This window comes from Nothobranchius furzeri, chromosome 2, assembly GCF_043380555.1.
Source record: "Nothobranchius furzeri strain GRZ-AD chromosome 2, NfurGRZ-RIMD1, whole genome shotgun sequence".
NCBI classification, from domain to species: domain Eukaryota; kingdom Metazoa; phylum Chordata; class Actinopteri; order Cyprinodontiformes; family Nothobranchiidae; genus Nothobranchius; species Nothobranchius furzeri.
In genome coordinates, this window is record NC_091742.1 from 1,880,260 (window position 1) to 1,900,121 (window position 19,862).

The 19,862-nt window shown below is 43.4% G+C and overlaps 1 protein-coding gene across 1 annotated transcript; it reads left to right on the plus strand.

Moving 5' to 3' along the window:
- The first annotated feature begins 479 nt into the window (after positions 1-479).
- LOC139062172 (uncharacterized) lies at positions 480-12,587 on the plus strand. The gene is made up of 4 exons (XM_070542711.1): positions 480-577; positions 3,031-3,255; positions 4,216-4,430; positions 8,215-12,587. Exons 2-4 carry the CDS (start codon positions 3,054-3,056, stop codon positions 8,329-8,331), a joined length of 534 nt encoding a protein of 177 aa, XP_070398812.1. The 5' UTR covers positions 480-577; positions 3,031-3,053; the 3' UTR covers positions 8,332-12,587.
- Positions 12,588-19,862: the final 7,275 nt, after the last annotated feature.

A 19,862-nucleotide genomic window follows, 5' to 3' on the forward strand; every position in this document is an offset into this window, starting at 1 on the left:
CACGAAATGAGGAAGGCGGGACAAAACAAATGCTCTGATTGGTGAGAACGTACCACCAGGTTGTGCCAGGCGAGGAGGATCTCTTAAAGGGAGAGTGATTTTTTTTTTACTCAACGGAACAACAATATAACATGTTTGTCGACTAAATTAGTTAGTCGGACCAATTAATTTAATTTAATTTATTTAAGATGCATATTTGAAAAAATTAGAGATACTGTAGCTTAAACAATAAAGAACAAAAGAGAAAAAGTTACATTTTTCACTTTTACTTGAGTGCACCATATCAACGCTTTTTTCACTAATGATGACGACGCACACTCATATTAAAATTAAACGTAAAGTGAAAAGAAATAAATGCACCCCCTGTCGCTGTGTTTAGTGTTATTTGCACAACAACAGCGCGTCGTTTTAAGGGGCGGGGCCACAAGGGCGGACTCGAAAAAAAAACAACCCCCCGCCCCCCCCCCTCCCTCCCTCCCTCCCTCTCTCCCCCTCCTCTTCGATGCCAGCATATTTGACTGGATTTTATGTGAAAAGGTACACAGGTCCGCCGCTACACTCCTTTTAAATAAACAAGGTAACTGCAAGTTGTCAAGATATCACCGATTTCGACGGAAAGCGCTTTTTCTGGCGGTGAGTGAGGCTGAAACGGCGGCTTGCTTACAAATTAAAGCTCGCGCGAGCGTCGTGTGCTTCTAGTTTATCAACAAACGCAGCGGGCAGCCGGGGCATGCCCGGACAGGAGACGGGAGGAGAGGAGCGAAGCGGCTGTTGGCACCCGGGGGTGGGGGGGGGGGTAAGAAAGTCCCTTTAAACGTGCGTTTAGTTTTCCGCGCTTTAGGGAGTCAAATTAGATGTTTAAAATCAGTCACGGGCGAGACTCATCCCGGTGTTTACCGCGCATCTTTATGTGAGCAACTTTTGTCATTACCTGTACTTAAATCGACTTCACACCAGAGCAAAACAACACTTTGTGTGTGTATTTGTGGAGTGTTTGATATCTCATTTGGGTAATAGAACTTCTCGGCGTGTATTCCTGTTGAGGAAGACTCGGGAGGACGGGGGCAGATTCCAGGTAGGGTAATTAGGCAGATTTAAGCATGTTTGAAACTGCTGTCGCTTTCATTTAATGTAAAATTACTTAATTGTTTTGAAAAGGAAAGGGAACAAAGCGCTCTAAACGCAAACTTTACCTGTTGGTTTTAGAAAACGGGACGTGTTGTCTAATTCGGGGCTCCTCCGGGCGAGTTGACTCGCTGAGCTGTCCGGGAAAAGGTGCAGCTGGTGGGGTAAACAGCCTCGCGTGCCACCGGTGGTTCTTCCGGAGAGCCCGTTTTGATCATCCAAACAATCATGTCTTTACTTTAGCTGTTTGTGTGATTTAAACCTGATTGTAATTTATTATTTGTTAAAACACTAATAAAAACATTGTTTGAACATAAAAATACTTATACATTCCTGCCAGCTTACATTTAGAAAGTAGGGTTTAATAGTGGCATGATGTCACAGATGGAGGGCTGCTGGTTTTCGCAGGACGTGTGTTTGGTAGCCAGAGGATATCTGGGGCCAGCTTTGTGTGGAAGGAAGCGTGTGCACAGATGGTGCAGCAGAGGGAGCCACTTGGTGCTGGAGCTTTGAGCCTCTGACCATGGTGCTGCCAGGTCTCCCTGCAGCCACAGGCACACGGTGTGTGTGTGTGTTGTCTCTTTCTGTGTGTTTGTTTTTATGTGTCTGACACTATGGTGATGGTGCCAGTCCTCAGATGACTGCCAATGAAAATACAAGACAGGGCTTGCATTGTCATCGACACACACACCGGTGCATATTTGATATGGTTGAAACTTGCTGCACCGTTAAAGACAGATACCGTTACTGCCTGCAGAGTTTATTTTTCAGTATTTACCACTAGAAGAGGCTGAAAACAATGTGTGGTTGTCTTCAGCTTGAGGGAAGTGCAGCAACTTGGCACGATTTGTTCAAACAAACTAATTTGACAGATTTCTCCATAAACTGACGGTGATCCGAGGACATATTTTCAACTAACTTTTCATGATCTTCACAAATTCCTCCTTTGGCTTTTGGCGATATGACGTCATGCAAATAGACACTTTTACAAAGAGATACTGGAGCCACCTGACTGGGTAAACATAATACCAGTGGATCCAGTTTCGACCTTACATTCACCAAGCACGCCGGTTTGTCTCCACTCACGGGACAAGAGGGAGTAAAAGACACCCTTGACAGGATGATATAACAGTAGTTCAGATTTGGGCGTGCAGCCAACACGGAAGAGAGAGAGAGAGTAAACATTTGTATCCAGTGGTTAGGGATGGAGTGAAACTTGTTTTCTCCTTCCTGAGACGCCTTGTGCAGTCGTCAGCTTGCAGTCTCGGTTGTTTTCAATCACACGGTGCCTGCGGCTTTGCATGTGCAGGTTTGTAGCCGTCCAGTGTGAGTGTGATGGAGCAACAGCTAGTGACAAGCAGTGGCGTTGTGCAGCGCTAACCCAGTCTTTTGACTGCACACGTTTTCAGATTAAGCTTATTCTGAGGCTCCCCTGTGCATATCTTTGGTCTTGGTCACAGTTTCTTGTCAGAATATGCTGGAGTGGATCTGGTTTGGTGGCTTTACCTTCCCTTTGAATCCCCTTGGTTGTGTTTTTTCTGCTAAAGAGTGAGCTAAATACTGTAAACTTGGTCTTTCTTCGCCCATAAATCCACATCTGCTTGTCTGCGCCTTTGATGATTCACCTCGATCTTATTGTTTACCACACACAGTATAAGCCTCTTAATGGGCTTTATAATGACTAATAATTTATTCCCGCCAAAAGCAGACGGGATGAGATCACGTCATCGACCAAAGGGCAAAGTTTTCACTGATTAAAAGACGATATTTGTCACTTTTTTTGTTGTCGTTGAAGCAAATCACACCCCAAAGACCAGCAAGCTAAAGATCACTCACACTTGGTCTCCACTTTTATAACCCAAAACTTGTCCTCCTCCTTCTAAAGTTCATGTCATGTCGTTGTAGGGAGTTTACCGCTGAGGCGTCGGATGGATGATGAAGAGGAGGACATGTCACGGCCCACTTCACAGCTCTGGGGATCGACCCCTGGTGCCGCCAAATACGAAGACAGAGCGCTTCAGATGTCAGCTGGACAGGTCCTGGCTGCCGCCGCCGTGGTCGCGTCGCACGGCCGCAACAACAACAGCATCAGCTCGCTGCCCTGCAGCTCGCTCCGGCCGCCTCTCAACGGTAAGGGGGGTCTCATTGTGCTGTTTTAACACATTACAGCAGTTGATTTAATTTAGTCCTTTTTTTTTTCAATTTGATAAAAATTCGGCTTCTTTCATCCTGAATTTTTGTAACAAAGCAAAAAACTTATTCCAATCGCAGCTGAACAGCCGCACAAATTCATTTTCCACATAACCCCCAGATCTCGTTGAAGTCTCGTATTCATGCTCAGAAGTTCAGACGCCGTTTTCTGTGCAGCAATTAAATGATCATAATTTCATAACCGCCCACGAACACAACTACTTCCAATTCTTCCTTTGAATTTCACAAATGAGGTTGATGAATAGAAGAAAATGAAAACGGTACTTTTCCAGACACATAAAGGTGAATACCAATGCTAATGTGTCCATCAGATGTAATCTAATAGCGTTTTCCCATGTCTTACCCAGTCAGCGTGACATCACCGTAATCAAATTCAACAAATGTTGATTCGTGGCCTCGGGTGGATGAGAGCCACCCATTGTTCTGGGTTTTAAATCACCAACACGTTAAAACACCACAAACTGTTACGACCTGCTTGTTCTTCGCCGTCTAACCGGTAATGGATGTCACACACTTGGCTTGGTGCCACCCCTCCTTTTTCAAACACAGTCCACACTCCCGTGTGAGGCTGAAGAGCAGGTCATTCTGCATGTTGGATTAAAAAAAAACTGTTTTTGTTGTTGGCGACAAGGCAGCCGGTGTGTAAACTCAATGACACGCCTGCCGTTCACCTAGTACTTCACTTGTTTGTAAGATTAGACGTTATTTGTATTTTGATTGTATACATTTTACTTTTACCTCCCACAATTTCACAATCTATATTAATGTTTAGGAATGAAACGCAGCTGAGGCCGATAGAAGGCTGATCTTGAGTGATTTATCATTCAGAAGCCTCAGCAGCAGCTGAAGAGTTAAGGAACTCTATGTTTTCCCTTTTAGGCAATGCTGGATTGCATTTTCGAGCTCCGTTTGTGCTCATGGAGGACCGGGGAGACAGGAGGAGACGGGTTGAGGGGGAGGAGGATGACAGAGGTGAAGGGAATGACAGAATGGCAGCGAGGCCCGAGGAGCAGCCAGGGGTGAGCGTGGAGGTGGAGATTGGTCGTAAACTTCGAGAGATCGGAGACAAGTTCCACCAGGATCACGTCGAAGTGGTAAGCCTCACTTCCAAGCAGCTAAGCAGATCCCACACCCGGCTTTAGGGTTAGCACGCACGTTCAACCACAAAGCGTCAGAGGATAAACGCTGTTATTGCAACAAACCAAAATAACTGGTAATACCTCAAATCTCCGGGTGACCGAGAAACCTGCCAGCAGTTAAAAATGACATTTTAACATTCCAGCTGTTTGGAATGTAGCCATTCCCAAACTTCCCACATCCCGATCTACCAAGTAACAGTAAAGGTTGCTGGTTAAATGCTGTCAGCTTTCTTAGAAATACACTAACAGCTCCCGTTAAATGACTAATATCGATATAGAACTACTAACCCCAACCTTAGAAGTCCCTGACTGACATTTCTTCAAAAAAGGGAGATGTAAAATGATACTTTTGTCTTTGTAAGGATTTTTTATTTTTTTTTGCCTTTTCATTGGCTGAGATGGTGCCAAAGTATGATTAACCCTCTCGCTGTCCAATCAGGAGAGGGGCTGGTTGAGCGGGGTTGATGGTTTATACCTTGGCACGGGGCTCACGCCTCACAAAGCAAAAAACGAAACACCTGGGGTCCAGTAGACCCCATTAGGAATGTGGGTGGGTTTAAAAAAAAAAAGGAAAGAATTAACAAACACTACATTTCAGCCCAAGCTCAGAACAGAGGGCCTGCTGCGTCATGATTAGTCAAGAAACTGAAAGAAAGGGAAGCAGAACTCAAAACATGTGCACCCACTGTCCACTGGACCCCACTGGGACTGCGAGGAGCAACATTTGGATCATGACCCTTCAAATGCTCACAGGAGGACTTGTCACACCTGGATTAGTGAAGAAACTACGGAAAAGTTACGAAAAGAAAAAAAACCTGGGGTCCGTCTGACCCTACAAAGAACTTGGGAGGGTTAAAATTTACTAAACTAAGTTAGATAATCCACAATGACAAAGGTGGGAATATAGAAATTTCCATCAGAAATTGGCAGATTTTGATCCGCTGGATCAAATAAAGTAGTCTGAGATTTCAGAACGCGATATTGTCTGTGTAGTTTACAATCAACAGCTAAACAAGTTGTTGTTGTTCTCCATCAAGTCACCTCAGTCGCGTGCCAGAGCACAATGACAGTAAGTAATGTCCCTTAACTACTGCTGGGACTGATAAACAAGGCGTGGCTCTCCTAAAGCGCTTCAGCCTTTTGCTAATCCAGAACAAACAAAAGAACAAAAACAACCATAAAAGAGTCAAATAGACGGATAATAATAAAGATTAAAAACGAGAGTGGAAAGTTTCGACAAGTACGTTGCCGGTGAGATCGATGCGAGTGTCACAAACATCTGTGTGTCTGGGTAGACTTTGTTGGCTGTTTATACGCTCGTCTAAAAATAGAGTCTGACTCACACGCTCATAGACAGCCAGTAACACTACAGCTACCCACAATACCTCAGCTGTCCTGCTGCCTGCCTCAGCCTGTGTGTGTGTGTGTGGGGGGTGGGGGGGGTGGGGGTGGGGTGGGGGTGGGGGGTCTGTAACAGAGGTAAGAGTTTTATAGCCGCCTGCTGTCTGCCAGGACCAGTTTTTTACAGTAACATCCCAAAGAGAGAATAATCACAAGTTATCCTTTTATTCTTTCCTCCAATCACATCTCTCTATTGTCTCTACTGCTATAGTTGGACGTCTTCTGTTTCTACCAGTGTGAGCTAATGTGTGGCTTATTATTGGTGTGCAGTGAAGCAGACTTTTATTAGTGGTGAGATTCATTCACTTTATACCAGCCCTGATGTTGACCAAAGGGGCAATGCTTGCACATTGCTAGATTATCTTAATTGTTTGTGGTGTGATGAGTTAAAGTAGGGCAAACAAAAAGCTCAACGTTCTCCACAAACGAGCGCAGAAAGATGAGCTTCCCGTGAAACACTAGGGTACTGTTTAAATAAGCGTAGCAGTGTGGAATTAAGGCAATTAGGGACAATTAGGGTTACGTTTAGTGGTGCTGCTTCGGTTCAGTTCAGGCTGCTAGTTCTGCATCAAATAGCCTGTGGCAGAGTCTGATTGCCGGGCTGGTAGAGACCTTGATGAAGTGAGCTGAGGGGAAAAGATCGTAACAAGAGAGCTTATGCAACAGGCTGCAATATCTGAGGCTGTTTCAGAGCCAGGGTGGGGGCAGCGCAGCAGCGGGCTGCAGGGAGGCAGGAGATTCCTGACGAGGGCTTGTCAGCCTGGTGGAGGGCGACCGAGCTGACACAAGCCCAACAGCAGCGGTACGGGTAGTTTAAAGAGAATCTTTGAAGTCAAGGCTGTAAAAACAATTTCACATTTAGGTGTTTAAATGTGCTTTTGTGCTTTTACAAACACAAGGACGTTCCTTCAGGCTCCTCTTTGCTGCTGTGAGCCATAAAAGAACAAGAGTTAGACAAATGAGCCTTGTTTGGTTTTAACTCGCAGGGTTTTACCACAGTTTAGGGTTCGAGTCATTTGATAAGCAGCTAAAGGTTTAGCTCTCCTTTAAGTTTAGCCATTTCCGTGTTGCTAACGTTGATTAGCTATAGGTCCGTTTCCACGATCGGAACTTCCGCTTAATTATGTCGGACTTGCGCGGTATGTATGTTTCTCTATTTCACCAGGCCGGTCCAAAAGGACCACTTTCTCAGCCATTTAAGGGACCAACCACATGAAAATTGACCAGTATTGTTTTTTTTTTCTATTGCGATACCAACGCTGAAATGTTGAGTTCATGGTCAGCCGATGGCCCACAGAGGCTAGCGATTTTCATGGCCGATGTCTAGACGCTTTCCACCTTATTTACATGCTGACATGTCACTAATAACAAGCTGATGTACCAAATATTTGAAGTTGAATCACTTTTTAAACTCTGAATTTAACTGTTTAATGTAACGAAACTTAATCAAACAAATCAATTAACTGACCAAGTATTAAATATTGGTAAAACTGGTAAATAGAAACAAATATTAGTTGAATAAATGTTAAGGCCATTTATTTTGCAGATGTTAACGTAAATATACATTTGAATTGAATTCTGCAGCTGCACCGGGCTGCCCGGGGATGTGCCTGACTTTGAATCCGCTTTACTAAGGAGGTGTATCGGTGAATGGCGATATCGGCCCTATATATCGGTCTACCCCTACAACCAGTAACCGAACTGGGGTATGTACTCAGAAATGGCCCAATAGAGTCACTAGGCGGGACTTGTGGTTGACTCATGCTGATTGGTTGTTACTACGTAGGAAATGACATTGTCATACATCACCAAACAACCAGTGTTTGTAAAATTGGAAGAATTGCTGGTGAAGCAAAATGGAATGAAATAAAAATAATAACGCCTAAAATAGAGCAGAACTTCCCCACAAAACTAAGTTACGCTGCTGTGTGGTCTCCTACAGAGTGTCGTACAAAACGCTGTTCTGGTCATTGAACGCCACTTTTTATGTCATACAGACGCTCTCCCTGCCCTGAATACTTTCTGCTACTGTGTACTTGGATAAAATAAAACTTTTAGTATTAATAATGCCCATGTACGTCCGAAAGGACCGAACCAGTGTACTTCACTTGTCACCTTTCCCTTTTCTAGTGAAAATGCGGCTTATGGCATCTATGTTGAATGACGCTGGCTCTTACAGGTAATCAGCTGTAGATCTACATCTAATGATCACGTCTCGGGAGTTTTGGTGCAACGGTTCATGAGATGAACACACAGAGACCCGAGGCAAAATCACCATCCAACATTAAAGAACACTGAGGCTGATAATTCATGGATCTTTGTTTCTGTTCTCTTGCAGTTCATGAGACATCAGAGGCAGAACCTGCCTGCGTGGATGCGCCTGACAGTCGCCATCTTTGGCTTTTTGTTTCCAAGAGAGGCTTTTATCCCCCGCCTGAGAGGAGAGCAGAGATGAAGGGACTTCCTGCTACCTTCACCTTGGCCCACTTTTGTCCCCTCTAAATGGATCCAAGTGATCGGACTTAAAGAGATGGCACTGTAGGATGGAACACGGGTTTGGATTTTCTCTTTTCTAACTAAATATGAAGATGAGATAAAGAAGACACTGGTCACCGCTGGACGGAGGCTCGTTATTACTGTTCTGCCTTTTTTTTTTTTTTTGATCTGTTTTTATTGCCTCTCCGAGAAGAAGCCATTTAGTTTGAAGAGATATTTTCGGAATATTTGTAAGATGACCTATTTTGTACAGTAGACTGCTTTTATTTGGTGTGTCAAGCCCTGAAGGACCTCCACCAGTCCAGGGGATGCCTTACTCTCTTGCCACATCACACGCTGTTCTGCATGACCAATCTCAGAAGACGGTGAGAGAGAGACAAAGCTGAAGATTAGGCCCCATTAGGAGACAGACGGTGGACATTTCTGCCCAAGTTTCAGATGTGAAACCTTGACGACTCAAGGCACATGTCTGATTTCACCCTTCACTGTTTCTCACTGGCTAATTTATAAACCGCTTTGACACGTCAGTGTCCTGCTCTTTTATCAGCTTCCACTTGATATCAACCTGTGTTTTTGTACTGGTGTCTCCAGAGGTGACCAATGACCCACCGTGTCGATTCACACACTGTTACTAAGAAGCATGTATACTTGAATTACGTGTGCTGAAGCGACTCGGTGATGGTGATCTCACTTTGTGATCGGGTGTCGTCGCGTGCTTTCTGTCACTCCGCATCGATTCTGAAGCCAAAACAAGCACAGTGGAAGAAATCCCACTTGTGGGATTACAATCAGGGAACTAGAAACAATCATCTGAAAAGCTTTGGATGAACCGTAATCTAATTTTCCTAAAACAAAATGGGATTTATTCATTTAGCGACAATCACAAATTTGCTGCATCGTCGGTTTCCTGTGAAAGAGATCAGATTTTATCAGCGTTATTCAAGCCAGTAGGAGGAGTAACACGCATCAAACAAGTCTGTGTGTTTTTTTTTTTTACAGCAGCATTCACTCCAGCTGTAAAACATCTGGAGCATCGATGTGCCGACACATGTCTCAGAACGCCGACGGTACCTCCGGCTTTGCTTCTGTACAGTTTTAAACGTCGTCTTTCTCACACACCACACACCCAGGAAGACATTTATACAACTTTAGTGCAACGCCAACATAGCGACTATTTTTTACAGTGAACTCTTTCAACTCTCAAAACAGACTGAAGATTGCTCATCGGTCTGTTGTTCATATGAACTTTTAAAGACACTGATTTTCCTGTTTAGGTTCTCCTCAGGGAGTAGTTGGCAGCCATTTTGGGAATTAACACTTTTATTTTATTTGGTAAAAAAGATAAAAATTAAAAAAATTTCTTGACGATGCTGAACTTGCAGTGTTTTTACTCGACATAGAAGTGTGTTATTTTATTGTTTTTACAATAAGAGTTGCTAAATTGAACGTTTGTTTCCTGCAAACACTGAAACGCTGAGCCAATTCAGATAGACACACTGCAGTCCGGCGCATCACGTGCACTCACTTTCCTCTCACGAGCACCGTGTTTAACTACTCCCTGTCCCCATAGAAAACAAGCGTTGAATTTATTATTCTAATTTATTTTATGTACACTTGCCCAGTGCTACTGTATAGATGCTATCTCAGTTTGTACAGTCCTTTTTCTTCTCGTTGTTGGGGTGCATTCAGTTCAAATAAAGCCCGAGTGTGGGGAGGTTGGACTAAAGCCATGTGCCTCGTGCTTTCTCACACAAAAACGCTGTGAGTCTTTACGAATCACGCAAAAGACAGACAATCAAATGTACAAAATGTGCCTTGTGAGTTTAAAATACAAAAAAGTAAAAGGAAGAAAAACCTCAACATCTCTGTCAACAACACTTGGCATGATCACCCAGAGTCACTGGTCACAGCTTCTTGTTTTACTTGAGCCATGTGAGATCAACAAGAATAAAAAAGCTCTTTCACATCAGCTCATGAGGCACAGGCTCAACCTTTGACACCAGCACGGACGGCGAGTTTCACCACACTAAAGCGAGCGTCTCACTGGGCTGTGAGTGTTGGCGACAACGGTAAATGTTCTTCATTTTACCGTTGTGCATCAAGGCGAGCTATGATGGTCTCAAAGTTGTCTCGAATGCCTCACGATTTGGTTTTGAGTCAGAAAGACTGTTGGTTTAACTACTGTATAAACCACGTTTCTGACTTGGTAGAGATCACAGAACGTGGTCGTCCTGTTGCAACAGAATTACGAACAAAATCTGAGAAAATTAGAAGATATTAAGACGTAACTTCTGACTAAAGTGCAACAAGAAAACGACCACAATATTTGCACGAAAGTTGTTCTGAAAATGTTTGCATTTCCTAACTATTTTGCATCTCCGACAAGTCGCCAACGGTCACAGCCAAGTGAAATACTAGCATATTCCACCCCAAAGTGAAATTTAGTCTGTTAGCATTTTCCTCAGTTAGATAAGTGGGTAAAAGCATTTTGTTACCAGCCTAGTCAATCTCCTAATCTGGCAGCATTCATTAGCTTAGCATGAACAATGTAAGTGAATGGTAACAACTAGCACTGCTGTAAGCCACCACTGCAAGTCACAATTACATGCCGCCGCGGCGTCGTGTCTGGCAGACATTGTCCGAGTTTAGCGTATAACATTTACAACATTTCACACTAATCACAGGAAAAGGTGAGCTATGCGGCAGCTGACTCGTGCCCCTGTGCCCTGCAACAGCGGCTTACAGCAGCGCTTTGTCGTAATGTAGTCCCAACTCAAAGTCGGCTCCTGTTATTCCTCCATGTTTGTTATTCTTTTAACTTACAGTTGATGTGATTATTGAGGCCACCAAAAAAAATGAGGATAATTACTGAATCATTTTCTTGACTTTCATATGGAATGCTAGTTGCTACCATTCACTTACATTGCTTATGCCAAGCTAAAGCTAACAGAGGATCCCCACTTATCTAACGATGGAGATAATGGTGACAGACTAAATGTCGCTTTGGGGTGAAATACCCCTTTAAAACCCTCTCAATACCAGAAACGACTGTATGCAATATGCACTGTAAAAACAAATCTTTTTGTTTTATCTCTATACTGTACTTGCGCCTCTCTCTTTCTACTCCTGTGCTGAACTTCCCTTTGTAGATTGTGAAAACCTTTTAAAGATCTGTAAGATGCTGGATCGGCCTGGCTCGTCTGGGTTTTTCTGTGCTTTAGTATCTACAATCTGTTAAAGCTGCAGGCTTTTTCTTAGTGTTGAAGGAGAAATGAGCCACCACGGTGCCCAGTATTGTCTCTACGAGACGGGTTGGACAGCCACTCGCTCGGCGCGGCGTCGACCTGAGCCTGTCGTTAGCTTCTCCACTCTTGACTCAAGTGAAACGTTTTCATTCACACTTCAGTGTCGAATATCATTTTCTCTCTTTGAAAAACCAAGAAAGAGTGGATCTTACCTGTCAAGTGTTGTGATTTGAATATGTTTTAAATAATTGGACATAAATTTGACAGCTGTTGCTATCTTTATAAGGACTTTTCTTTTATAATTTTTTTGTAAGAAGACATTGAAAGAACATGACTTATGGTTTTCTACGATTGCTTGTTTTTCAAATGTTATGGCATTCTTGATGTTGGTTATTGCCAAGTCTGCTGTTTCACTCAGTTAAAGGGCTTTTAATATTGTAAATGGAGTAAAAATGCATGTCCAACATTCCTGACGAAGAAAAACGAATCTGTATCCTAAAAGTTTGAATGTAACATAACGGAGTGAACACCAATGAAATGTTTTAATGCCTGGAATGATCAGCAGAGACTCCTGTGTTCAGCACGCAGAGTTGTATTGTCTTCTTCACTTTTTTAAGGAACAGAGTGGTCTCAAGGATTTCACATTCATGTGTCCTATGAAGCGAGGCCCAGTCCAGATGTAGCACTTTTTCTTTTTCTTATTTTCTTTAGACGAAGCATTGGCTGTGCTATCTTTGGGACTGCTCTGTTTTTGTTTTCTTTTGTTTTTCTGCGCAGATTTCAAACGGCGCAGGATACTGGAGGGATGGAGGGGTTCGGAGGAGGACGTTTGTTCTGTTTTCTAGTGCAATACGCTGTACATAAGAGCTTGGCTCACCAAAATCTTAGTTTCTAATACACCTTTTTTCTTTTCTTGTTAAATGGGTACATTGCTGTTTTAATTTCAATTAAAACTTTATGGAGTATCAAATTGTTCTACAATTCTTTTCTTATGAGACGTGTGGTTGGTCATATTTGATCAAATTTACTGACTGATACCTGAAATTTATTATTTTCAGAACAAAATACTCAGATGTTGTTTGACCACATTTATTGCATAATCTGGCACAAGTATTGACTCAGCAGACACTGCTTTGTATTTTTCACTAATAGCAAAAAATATAAATGATTATTTTGGTTGCTACTTGTCTTATTCATAAACAGACTCATTTCTAGTAGTAACTTCAAAGAAAATGCATTTATTTAGGCATAAAGTGCAGGATTAAAGTAAAAATATATAAATCTGAAAGTAATTTTTAAATGCCCCACCTATAAAATCAGTATACATTTATGCCGTGGTGTTACTACTTTTACCAATTCTCAGATATTTAGAGAGCAAACGCTTTTTATTATTACAGTTTTTTTCGATTGCTAAAACGCGTTTTTGAAAACTGCACACACAAAACCCTGTCACCACATATCGTAACATGTTCCCAAAATGGAACACGTGTTTTCATTTGGTAAACACAGCCATATTTTCACATGACACACACATACCACTCATTGCTTCAACGCAAGTAGCCTTTGGGTGAACACTACCAAGCATGGAAAGAACACTGAAGAGCAAAACTGAAAACAGTTGTCGAAAGGGAACACAATGAATTACACACTGCATGTATGACAGTGCCCACTTTTCTCTGAGACAAACATTAGACATCACGCACATTTTGAGACAAAACATTTTATTTTTACAGTTACAGTAACCACCTCCACCCCCTCTCCCATTCAAGCATAATCATGGGGCATCATGCCTCCGGTCTCTGTCTGGCCAGAGGGCCTCATCAACATCACAGGCGATGTCCTCCTGGTCCAAACAGCGCTGGAAGTACCGCCTCGAGTGCCTCACGAAGCCCTGACAGGCCTCAAAGGCCACATCTCTACAAGCCTCCTCCATGGCTTGAAGCAGTGGTACCTGGCTCTGTGGATTCCTTTCGTACACCTTCCACCTCCAGGCTGAGAAAAACTCCTCAATGGGATTGAGGAAGGGGGAATAAGGTGGAAGGTATAAAATGGAAAACGGTGGGTGGTCCTGAAACCACTCATACACCTGGGTAGCCTTGTGGAAACTTACTTTTATGCTGCAGTCCCTGATTGCAAATTGCTCGTCAGACCCGAAAGTTTAGAGATTTGAATATTTGTGTGTTGTTGATTGAAGCTTTGAGAATTTAAGTGGGAAGTGTGTGTAAACCTGAAAATTGTGTGTTGTGTTTTGACAGCAAGGTAATGTGAAACTGACATCAGAGTTTAAGGAGGAAAATCAAAGTTCTAATATGATAAGGAAATCTTAAGTAGTGATAAACTGAGTCAAGCGAATGGGAACAGAAGTAGAGGTTGTGAAAATTGTGCCTCATTTTTGCTTTTTGAGTTTTAGCAATCGACAAAAACTGTAATTTAATCCTCTCACTAACTGTGGATCAAACTATCAGAACTACTAAAAACATCGGTTCCAAAATATTTCAGCTTCACATCCACAAAATAGTAATTGTGAAGACACACAACCCCAGATAACTGAAAAATGCTTTACAAGCTAAAAAACAACAGGATAAAGAAAAAAGTGTCGGCTCATTTTCACTTATATCCATTTATGACACTTTGAGATTTTGTAGCAATCATATTTCAATTTTATTTTAATTTCTGGAAATTATTTCGTGTAATTCTTGTGGCCCCATGACCCTATAGTCAGCTTGGCCTGGCTCGGGTATGCTCAGCCCCCTATGGTGCATTCTCATCTGGATCAGCCCGGTTAGGTCACACAGCCTTTCCAGGAATGCATATTTCTCTAACGGGGCAAAAAAAGTGCATCAACGTCCGTAGTGTCCTCCTTAAATTAGTAAACAAATCAGTAGTGCGCAGTGTTGCTTTTTGAGACTTACATGAAGCACACAGCTTCCTACTGTCTCACTGAGCAGCAGTGGTGCTGTGGGCTTCAGACTGATAATAAAGCGCCTCCGATCAGAGGCTCCCCCTGGTAGGTAGGTGTGATCTTCAACCGGCCAATCAGATCGCCGTGGGTGTGTTGGTTCAGCTGAGCACCAAGCTGACCGCTGGAGAGCAGGGGTGTTTCTCAATGCCAAGGAACCTTGCCTTGATGTCTTGGCCCCGCCCCGGTTGCCTAGGAGATACATAATCGGGAGCCGCCAAGACGTATTCCAATGTCCGTGTGCTACCGAGGCGTGGGTTCTCCATTTGTTAGCCGTTTAGCTAGCTGAGCGAGGATACACGGGAGGTGTCTTGCAGCCTAGCCTTGGTCAAAAATTACCCAGAATACACAGCTGTATTTTCAAAAGGACGGCAGATCAGACGCCGGCAGCTACTTCGGGGACAATTTTCAAGTTTCAAAGTAAGTCAACGTGACATTGAGAAACACCGCAGGTCAGAAGCACGCACAGATTACCCAGATGTGAACACAATCAGAGCCAGGCTGGGCTGACCCAGCTGTGAATAGCTGTGTTTCCATTACTTCAGGGTCAATTCTGGGAGGGAGAAATTTACCAGGAGCTCTGATGTCCCAGACCTCTCAGCTGCTCTCAGCACTTTCAAAACTGCACAGACATCAGCATTTCATGACTGCTTCAACAGTGAGTGATGTAATGAATCAGCGCCAAATAGCATCCACAGTAACATTCCTAATATTAAAAGTTTTATTCTGTCGAAGTATAGCATTCATTCAGAGGACGAGAGCAGCTGTGTGATGTAAAATGTGGCGTTCAAATAAGGGAAGAAGAGTCGTTTTTTATGGTGCTCTGTGAGACAACAAAGCCCCATTAATTAGGTTCTGGTGTCTGGAGTCCATCGTCATCATCACACACTGGTGAACTGACGTCTCCACACTTGACCCATCCGTGTGGGGGAAAGCGGTGAGCTGCAGCTGTTGCTGTGCTTGGGAACTATTTGGTAGTTTAACCTCCCAATCCAACCCCTTACAACAACATTACACAAACTGTGATTCACTTTTCTGTCATAGTTTGTGGAGAAACTTCCCCCAGGCAGCGGCTTTGTGTAGGCGGGGCCAGCATGGAGGCGGTATGTGTGTGAGGGGTTGGAGCAGACACATATAGCTTCAGGAGAACTGGGTTCATGTTTTCACAGAACCTCCTAAACACTGAAATGAACTGAGGTTACAGAAGCACGTGCATCTGCCACCTCTGGGCCTCCTTCTCTCTTCTTATCAAACAAACATTACGTTGTTTTATCTGCTTTTGCAAACTTTTTAAGTGATGTAAGAGTCAGACGCAAAATAAGTAAATAAATGAATACAAATGAATCTCTGACAGTGTGGCTGCTGTTTGCTTGAACAAGAGTATTCAGGGACAATGATATTATGATCCAAGTTCAGAAAAAATACCAACATGCAATTCAAAGATATGTAACATGATGAAGGAGCTATTCCTCCAAGGGTATTTAACCTCTCTCCACAGATGCCTCTGACACAGTACTCGAGTGCATGAGACTGCCTCGAGGTCATGCATTCGCTTCTAAAACTGTTTACTTTCCAGCTCAAGAGAAGAAAGAAGAAAAAGGACTCTCCTTTTAATAAATCAAAGAACTCTATTTTTAATAAAGCTAATCAAACAAACTGTTAGTCAATAATATAACGTTGACCGATCTGTGAAACAACAATGTTATGATGAATATGCTTTAATAAGTGAATGACTTTGATCTAGTTCACTAGACACACTGATGCACGTAATGTAAACGCACGACACATTGCTGTTACTGATCCAATCAGAACCTTCCTAGTCTGAAGCATGGCATAGTCTCTGTGGTGTTTATAAATCTGCCAGCTTTGATTCGACCAGAAATCAAAACATCCAGATTAATAAAACAGTTCCAACGCCATCTTAGTTCAGTTCTCAAGATCTCACTGGAGTTCACCGCACGCTAAGCGAAGTAACGGACCGGCCATCCGGACTTCCTTTTTAAGCAAAGAATCACCAAGCTGGAAAATTCTGTTGCATTTTACCAACCAAGCAACGGTTCCTTTCAGAATAAAAGCTGAACTCACTGACCCAAGGAGGGTCCCTTTTGACGCTGTGAACCACCTGTCGCTTTTTACCTGGAGACTATCCAAAGACTAGTTTGTCGTACTGCTGACGCTGTTCCACCGGCTCCTGTACCCAAAGGGGGGTCCGAGGACCCTGACATTCTGGATCTGTTCGGAGGTCTCATCTCAAGGGTATGTGTGGAGCGACTAAAATGGCGTCTCATGTGTTTATGAAACTCCGATCAAATTCTGATCGTAGCTAGAAGCAAAACATCACAACATCATTCAGACTTGCTTCTCCGGATACGAGAGTTCTGATAATAACACCACTCACACACACCGTTCATCTCACGTCTCATTACACCAGATCCATCCGTCATTAGAGTTAGAGTTAGTCTTGTTTAAAATTGTTTAAATTGTTTAGAAATAAATCATCTTAAACGTTTTAAAGGTCTGATTCTTCTCTTGTTTCTCAGTTAATACAAAGTGTTACAAAATCCCTGCAATAAAAAGTTCCAATCTTCTGGTTAAATTACTCAGAGGTCCGTAAGATTGATTTCATATTCACTATGGAATCTTAACGTCTCATAAGTCCTTAATTGGATGTAAATTAACTTTTTTTACATTTAGCAAGAAACAAGATCAATGGAAATGTTAAAGATTCTGTTAGTGGCTCATCAGGGCCGCCATGACAACAACATACCCGTAAGACAGACACAAATGCACTTTCACTCCAAAGCGCCGTCCTCAGGAGTCTGCTGGAGAGCCCTCTCAAGGACAGACAGAGTCGAGCCAACTTTTCTAAACATTTGATGAACGAGACGGCGAAGGCAAGCTTGTGCTTGGTCAGGACACCACTTTCATCAACAGCACCGCCGCTGCGCTCTCATAAACAAAGAGAGCTAAAGAGAGCGAAGCGGCACACACGAAGCAGCTTGAAGAATACTGCGCGGAAAAACAAAAAAAACATGAACGTTTTATTCACCTGGGACTGGAGGAGTTCAAAAGCTACGCAGCAAGCCTTTTATTCATTCATGGAAATTAGAAGAAACGTGGGTTTAGAGGTGGCGAGCGCATGGAAAGCTGAAGGGGAAAGGGGGACGAATTTGTCTGTTAAAAAGTTTCTGAAATACAAAAAGCATAAAATAAACACTATAGTAAATAAAATACAATAGAATAGACTTTATTGATCCCACAGTGGGGAAATTCACTTGTTACAGCAGCACCAACACTTAAGAGAATAAATTGAAAAAAAAAGGTACATGTACTTATACACATAGGCAGTAAGCTATTGTTGTAACCTGCAACCAGTAGAAACAACTAATAAAAAAACTTGGGTTCTAGAACTTTGTAGCATACTGTTAGGGACACCAACAAACTGCAAATCTGGTATTGAACGCATACTGAGTATTGCATTGGTGTTATTGTGTAACAGGATAATGCCAGTACCAGTTAAACTGAGGTAATGAATGACCCACGGTAGCATTCCGTTTTACATCTGGGATGTCCGTCTGCCTCTGAAGGAGCTGTCCATGGTCTCCACAGTGGAATGTAGTAGGTGGGAGGGTTTTTTTTTTTTAAGATGGAGGTCATCTTCCCCAGCATCCTCCTTTCACACTGAATCCAGTGGACGGCCCAGAACAGAGCTAGCTTTGTGAACTAGCTTGTTTAGTCTCTTCCTGTCTTGGTGAGAGCTGCCTGCACCCAAACAAACCACAGCAGAGTGGATAACAGAGCCAACCACAGAGTGATAAAAGGATTTTAGCAGCTGGGAATCAACTCAGAAGGACCTCAGCCTCCTCAGGAGGTGGAAACGGCTTTGGCCCTTCTTATGCAGAGCATCTGTGTGCTTGGACCAGTTCAGTTTACGGTTGAGCTGAATACCAAGGTACTTAAAACGTATCCACCACCTCAATGTCTGCACCCTGGAGGAGTGTTTTTGTAGGTGAGGTCTGAGGTGTAGAAGGTGAATAGAAAGGGCGGCAGCACCATGTCCTGTGGAGCTCCAGTACTGCACACAACCACCTCAGACATACAGTTGTGCAGCCTCACATACTGCGGCCTGTTGGTGAGGTAGCTGATGGTCCACGCAGTCAGATGTTCGTCCACTGCTGCACGCCTCATCTTCTGCTGCAGTAGACACGGCTGAAAGCACTTGAGAAGTTGAATAACTGTGTTTTTTCATCTCAAGCTGAGTCAGTGCCCGGTGCTGCAGGTATGTGAGTGCATCCTCCACCCCATGTTCGGTTTACATGCAAATTGCAGTGGGTCTATTTCTGGGTTCACCATGGAGTGTAGAGGAGTGAGGATGAGTTTAATGGTGTGGACATTGGAGGTGGGTTGGCTGACTGAGTGGAGGTGGTTGGGGGGGGGGTTGGTGTACCTGTTGCAGCTGTGGGGGGGGGGGGGGGGGGGTCGAATCTGTTAACAAACAGGTTGAGCTCTTTGGCCCAGTTCTGGTCCCCTTCAGCAGACTCACTAGCACCACTCCTGCCACTGTGACCTGTGATGCTCCTGAGGCCTCTCCATGCTCCATGAACATTCTCCAGCGTCTTCCCATAGCTGTCTACGGAAAAGGCTGTCTGCCTTCTGGACTCGTCTCTGCTGATGACAGGATACCCCAGAACAGCGCAACGCCCTCTGTTGTCCTGGTGGGGAATTGCTTTGCAACACTCCCCAGAAAACGGAGAGGTCTGAGAGCCAAACGTCTCTGTCATTACAAGTGCGTCCCTCCCTTGTGGAGCTGACGCAGAAGCAGAAGCTAGGCTTTATTCTCAACAGGAAGTAAGCCTCAAACAAACAGTTGCTGCACAAAAACTATAAACCATCAGAACCTATACATCCTAATCAAGTCACCTACTTAAATCTCCGGTTTACCTAAAAACATCTGTCAAGTTCTTCAGTGTTTCTGCACTCACACCTCTTCTTAAAGCAATATCGCATCACCAGTTGCAGTTGGATGAGATTTTCTTTTCTACACCATTTGATATTAAAATGTAGATGATGCATTTTGTCAAACATTGTAATTTGCATGGCTTCGAAAGGCAGACCAGTAAACAAACTGCAGTTATTTTTGTTCTCGAGGTCATTAAGGGACAGAATGCTTACGCCACATCTTCACGCAGCACATAGCCCACAACAAAAGGTTCCCTGTTCTCCTTAAGATCCAGCAGCTGGAGTGAAAAACTAAGCTTGCTGTTAAATACAGACACGTTTGTGTGT

Bases quoted from the DNA above. Each gene is read 5' to 3' on its own strand.
- LOC139062172 (XM_070542711.1), top strand. From the start codon at position 3,054: ATGGATGATGAAGAGGAGGACATGTCACGGCCCACTTCACAGCTCTGG. The intron at 3,256-4,215 runs GTAAGGGGGGTC...TTTCCCTTTTAG, and splicing joins GCTCCGGCCGCCTCTCAACG to GCAATGCTGGATTGCATTTT. The intron at 4,431-8,214 runs GTAAGCCTCACT...GTTCTCTTGCAG, and splicing joins ACCAGGATCACGTCGAAGTG to TTCATGAGACATCAGAGGCA.